The sequence below is a fragment of the Camelina sativa genome, chromosome 2 (genome assembly GCF_000633955.1).
Source record: "Camelina sativa cultivar DH55 chromosome 2, Cs, whole genome shotgun sequence".
NCBI classification, from domain to species: domain Eukaryota; kingdom Viridiplantae; phylum Streptophyta; class Magnoliopsida; order Brassicales; family Brassicaceae; genus Camelina; species Camelina sativa.
The window spans coordinates 10,344,012-10,350,011 of record NC_025686.1 but is presented as its reverse complement, the minus strand read 5'-3'; the positions used below and the strand labels follow the sequence as shown (position 1 = coordinate 10,350,011).

The window sequence follows — 6,000 nt, the reverse complement described above, 5'->3', positions numbered from 1 at the left end:
TTATGTGTGTGGTGAGGATGAATCAACAAGACCATCGTGATTAGCGGGTGGAACGAGTGTCGGAACAACAGTCGTAGGAACCAGTGTCGTAACAGGAGAGAGAGCAGGCGGAGATGCAACAACACTATCTTGATCAGCACTATCTTGAGCAGCATGAACGAACGAATCAACATTATTCACATCAGAACTCCCCCTTACTAGAGGAGACGAAGACAACGCCCAATCATCATCATGAGAGGTAGCGGGAGAAACAACAACCGGAGACGAAGAGGATGCTTGGTCATAAGGAAAAACATCTTCATTAAAGACCATATCACGAGAAATTATAAACTCATTACGCTCAAGATCATAGACTTTCCAACCTTTCTTACCAAATGGATAACCGACAAACATACACCGTCGACTACGTTCACCAAACTTGTCTTTATCACGAGACATACGATGAGTGTAACACGCCGATCCAAAGACACGAAGTTGGTCATACACAGGTTTACAACCATGAAGAACCTCGTATGGAGTGCGACCACCAAGAACAGAGGAAGGGGTCCGATTGATCAAATAGGCAGATGTAAGAACAGCTTCGCCCCAAAATTTTATAGGCAAATGTGCTTGGAACAACAACGCACGAGAAACATTGAGAATGTGTCTATGTTTGCGTTCTACATGTCCATTCTGTTGTGGAGTCCCGACACACGATGTTTGATGAATGATACCTTGCTCACGAAAATAGGCAGAAAGACACATGAATTCTGTACTATTATCACTACGAATCATTTTCACCGACTTGCCAAACTGTTTTTCTGTATACGACAAAAAATTCTTTAAAACAACACGCACTTCTGACTTTTCTAGTAACAAATACGTCCACACAGCTCTTGAAAAGTCATCGACTATCGTCAAAAAATACACAGCACCACAAGAAGAAGGAACACGATATGGCCCCAAACATCACAATGAATCAAGGAAAAACAATCACTGGTTTTATTAATACTTTCTGGAAAAGTTTCTCTTGTTTGTTTTGCCCGAAAACAAACATCACAAGAGTGAGAACCAACACACGTAGATGAATGAGAAACATAGGTAAAAACGAAAACACCGAATAACTTGGATGTCCTAAGCGCTTATGCCACAAGGCTTGATCAGAAGAGACTTTAACCGTATGTATCTTTGCAGTAGCAACATCCGTAAGATAGTACACCCCATCACGTTCTTCCCCGGTCCCAATCCGAGTCCTCGAAAAACGGTCCTGTAAGAAACAAATAGTATCAGTGAATGTTGCAAAACACTTCGTTTGTTTCACAATTTTTGAGACCGAGAGTAAGGTGCAAGTTAAATCAGGAACATAAAGGACATTAGTCAACTTGACAGTGTCCAAAAGAGGAAGAACTCCCATGCTTGTGGCATTGGTTTTACTACCGTCAGCAAACCTCACCGAACACGATGGAATAGGCACAATATCAAGTAAAAGAGACATATTCCCAGTCATGTGATGAGACGCACCGGTGTCTAAAACAACATCGCCAAGTGCTAGCTTACCAGACAATTTGTAAACGCTGAAGGATTAGCACTGGCGGCATGAGCTGCAACAACCTGCCCACGTCCACGACCCGAGACATTGGAACAAGAACCCTAGAAACTAGAACCGCGATCACCACGTCCACGTCCTCTAGAACCACGACCGTTATTATTACGTTCAGACCACCACTCCGGAAAACCAACGATCTGCCAACAATCCTTTTTCTCGTGACCAACACGGCCACAATGAGAACAACTCGTCTGAGACCGCACCAGTGACGAATCAGTTCGATTGGCAACATTAGGCAACAGCTCACTTTGGTCACGACGAACAAGAAATCCTACAGCTTTGGTTTACTGCTCACGAACCCGAACAGTAGACAAACGACGTTCTTCTCTGATGATCCGAGAGTACACTTCACCGAGAGAAGGCAATGGATCCATTGAAATAATGTTAGTGCAAATGCCTCCAAACCTAGATTCATCAAGCCCCAACACAAACTGATGTACTTTCTCTTCTTCACGTTTTTTAGCAGGCTCAACACCTCGAACACACAAACCGCAAGTACATGCTTTGATCAGTTTGTAAATACCATACTCTTCCCAGAGAGTACACAACCGCCCATAATAATCCAGAACGGTCTGCCCATCTTGACGACAAGAAGCAAGCTGAGCTTTGATTTGATGAATACGCACCTTGTTTCCCACAGAGAAACGTTCCTTCAAATCGACCCATAACTGATGAGCATCGGATATGAAGGTGACAGTAGACTTGACTTTCGGCTCAATACTTGTTTGAATCCACCCAACTATCATCGAATTCACGGTTTGCCAATTCTCAAAGTCAGGATCACTGCTCACCGGCTTTGGAATCGTACCGTTAATAAACCTTGTTTTGCGCTTAGCTTGAAGAGCATTCAACATCTCCGTTGCCCATTCGACAGCAGAGATCATGGAACCAGGGTTGTCGGAGCTAGCAAGGGTGTACGGCGAGACCACCACAGACACGGATTGAGACATCGCCGCTGCTGCACTTTTTGTAACAGAGGATTCTTCAGAATTTGACATGACTTCTCAAACTATGAGAGGAGGGATCCCGAAACTATCGAAAGAAACAACTTTGAAACAAAGTGAGTTGAGAGAGTTCGAAACTATCGAACAAAAGAAAAAGAAGAAGACACCGGAAAAAAAAAAATTTAGGTATGTTTATGAGATCTTAGCTCTAATACTATGTAGAATTGGATATTAAACTGCCTTGCTTTAATTGATCTGCTGTTAAACAGCTTATATACACTGACTCGATTAGGGTTTACACAGAACACATACAACCGACTAAGACGTGATAAATACGTAACAAGCCCATAATTACTAAGCCCATCGATACATATGATATATTCCCCAGTATTCATCAACTTAAAATTTTAAAAAGAAACAAATTTGGAACTTTTGCTACGTAACTAAAATTGCTTTCAAATGTATTAAACTTTGAAAATTATTGATTTAGTATCATAACCAACCCTCATCATAAAAAAACATACAATTTTACATCTAATCATGTTTCTTGACATTGATCAAATCAGTCAGTGCCTCAACAAAGTTATCCACGTAACCAGCAAATAGTCCAGGACTAATAAGAATCTCCTTCAATTTGGCGTGGTTACTCCTCACTAGCTCCCCGAGGTCACTGTCTTTATCCATCACAGACTTGACCGCATCTCTTAAGCTCTCCTTTGAAAACCATCCGGTTTTTTCTCTCGAAACTTCTACAGAAACCTCGAATTCCTCGGTCAACAATCTTGTAAAGAGAACTTGATCACCGAAAAATGGAATTAAAACCATTTGGCAATCACTCAGGAGACACTCCCATATTGTTCCAGGACCACAGTGGTTCACAAAGCAGCCTACCGATGGATGAGACAATATCAAAGGTTGCTGTACCCATCCTCCCCAAACCACACCACGCCCCTTAACCCGCTCCTCGAACCCTTCTGGTAAACCTTCTTGGATCGTCGATGATCCTCTTGGTGGCTTTACAGCTAAAAGAAAGGGTAAACCTGTCAGCTCCATCCCTAAGCAGAGTTCTTGGAATTGATCCTTCTCAAGAACAATTTGGGTGCCAAATGCACAAAACACTACAGACCCCGGTGGGAACCCGCTCAGAAAATGGCTCCAATGTTCTTCTAGTGGTTTACTTGTGTCAGGCTCAGGGAGCATTGGACCAGTCAAAAGAACATTCTTATGGTATTGATGCGATACATAGTCGCAAAATTTACCTTCCATTTCTCTGCATGTCCTCAGTGCGATGACATCACATCTCTTAAAACCTGTAGTGACCTGATGATAAAGTCTCTCGTAAAATAACGGCATGGTTATAAAAGCATGAGCATCGTTTTCACGGCACAACACCTTCGAAGAAGGATAACCCGGTGGGGGAACACCTAATGGAGTATCAGGCTCACGTAAATGAGATATAGCTGTAGCAGATATTATGATGTAGCTCACACTCTTGATCATATGCTCTTTAGCCACTTCTGGAATCCAATGAGCAAAATCGAAGAAGATCAAATCTGGTCTCAAAGCATGAACGGCAGCTTCAGCCTGATCGCGAGTAAGATCCATGGCTTCGGACAAGAAGTTGTCCATCGAGATTGAGATATCCGAGGTTGTCTCGGCACCAGCAGGGAGGCCATTGACAGGAGGGATTGTGAGAGGGTGAAAGACAATACTGTCTGGGAACTGGTTGAGATGTTCCAATTGTTTTTGAGCTTTCTTAGGTAGCAAGAAAGTAACCCGGTGTCCTTTCTCAGCTAGTTTGTTTGCAAGATGTATAAAAGGAATCATATGACCAAAAGCAAACCATGGGAACATAAATGCATGGAAATTTGGCTCCATTTCCTTTCCCAAATTGTAAAAACACAAAACATAAAGTATTCAAGAACTCAAAGAAATATCTGTTTTTTTTTTGTTTTTTTTTTCTTCGTCTGCTGATTTGATTGTTGTACAGCGAAACACCCTTATATGAACTTGGAGAATGGTTTGGTGAATTGAGATACTTATTGAGAAGTTAGTGGTTTACAGAAGCACATGTGTAAGAAAACAAAATAGTTAATTGTGAAGAACACTACAAAAAGAAGTCACTAGAGAAGAGAGCAAATAATTCACTACAAACAACAAGTCACGCAAGAGAGCCAAGAAGAACTTAACAAAAACATGTCACGAGAGAAGATAGCGAAGAAGAACAATACAAAAATCAATCACAGTTGGAGGCATGGGTTTTCCTTTTTTTCTTCGTCTTTTGCTTTGATTGTTATATTTATAACTTGGAGACTAGTTTAGCGGAGACTAGTTTAGTGGATTGATATATTTATTGAGATAATAGAATTAAAGCCCAACATTTTGTGTAGAAGAAAATAATAGAATTAAGAATTCCTTGTAGCCCAACATTTTGTACATATTATATTTCAACCGCTTATTTCACACTTTTTCTGTTTATTTTCATCGTAAAATCTCCAAGAAAAGACCCTTAACTAGAACCATAAACCTAAAACTAAACAAATTTCTAATCATAACTGGTGGTTATTAATCCATAACCGTAATAACCATAACCGTAGTATAAGGCCTAAACATAGTAAATATCGTCCATTTTTCAGCTGTGACGAGCAGTGCCAGACTTGAGGGCATTTTTTTGAAACATTGCAATGGGGCCCCCACTTTAGATGGGCCTCGCAAAAAAAATTTTAGTTCAAATTTTAGATTTTTTTTTAGACTTCAAAGAAGAAAATAAGAAAAAAAAAACAAAATTTAAGAGAATAAGAAAATGAGAGAAAAAAAAAATTCTAAAAACATTTGTATTAATTTTTTAAACAGTTCTTTTCAAAGAAATTCTGAAAGTATTATGACTTTATTCTATAAATTGTCACTGACGAGATTCATGAACTTTGCAAGAAGTGTATCATCTTCTCTTCTGCATCGTCATCAACTGCATCACCACCGTCTATTTTGTCTACTAATAGTTATTTTTTTACCTCATAACTAAATGTATACTCTGAAGATATGTTCTGATGATGACAATTAAAAGTAGTTTTGATAAAGAAGATAATTAGATTCCATATCAAGTTTCAAAAAAAGAGAATATTTTAATACCATATATATATATATATATATATATATTTTATATAATATGAGAATGTTTTCTCCTAACTTTGCATAAAATGACGACATTTGGCAGCGTATATTTTTGACACATGTCTTCACTTCTCAATTTTTTTTTGTTAACAAAAGATCAGCTCAAACGAGCCAATTGGTGGGAAATTGTTTACATCTTCACTTCTCAATTATTAAATTCTTTATTTTTTTTTCTCAAAATTACATACATTATTTTTCATTTTCAGTAAATTTAAACGATATTTCTCTACTAAAAAATATATTGACATTTATATATACAATGTCCTTTTAGTAATTATATATAGATATCATTTATCAATA

General features: G+C 38.9%; 2 protein-coding genes across 2 annotated transcripts; both read right to left on the bottom strand.

Annotated features, from left to right (window-relative positions):
* LOC104750360 lies at window positions 1-2,583 on the bottom strand. The gene is made up of 5 exons (XM_010472152.1): window positions 1,885-2,583; window positions 1,644-1,776; window positions 1,313-1,506; window positions 992-1,246; window positions 1-792 (listed from the first exon to the last, which is right to left on the bottom strand). The coding sequence occupies exons 1-5, from the start codon at window positions 2,581-2,583 to the stop codon at window positions 1-3; spliced, it is 2,073 nt and encodes a 690-aa protein (XP_010470454.1).
* On the bottom strand, window positions 2,970-4,555 carry LOC104721612 (UDP-glycosyltransferase 79B8-like). The gene has a single exon (XM_010439642.2). It carries the CDS (start codon window positions 4,405-4,407, stop codon window positions 3,064-3,066), a length of 1,344 nt encoding a protein of 447 aa, XP_010437944.1. The 5' UTR covers window positions 4,408-4,555; the 3' UTR covers window positions 2,970-3,063.

Bases quoted from the DNA above. Each gene is read 5' to 3' on its own strand.
- LOC104750360 (XM_010472152.1), bottom strand. From the start codon at position 2,583: ATGTCAAATTCTGAAGAATCCTCTGTTACAAAAAGTGCAGCAGCGGCG. The intron at 1,777-1,884 runs GTTCGTGAGCAG...GTGCGGTCTCAG, and splicing joins GTCGTTTGTCTACTGTTCGG to ACGAGTTGTTCTCATTGTGG. The intron at 793-991 runs GTATTAATAAAA...ACAGAAAAACAG, and splicing joins AAGAGAAACTTTTCCAGAAA to TTTGGCAAGTCGGTGAAAAT.
- LOC104721612 (XM_010439642.2), bottom strand. From the start codon at position 4,407: ATGGAGCCAAATTTCCATGCATTTATGTTCCCATGGTTTGCTTTTGGT.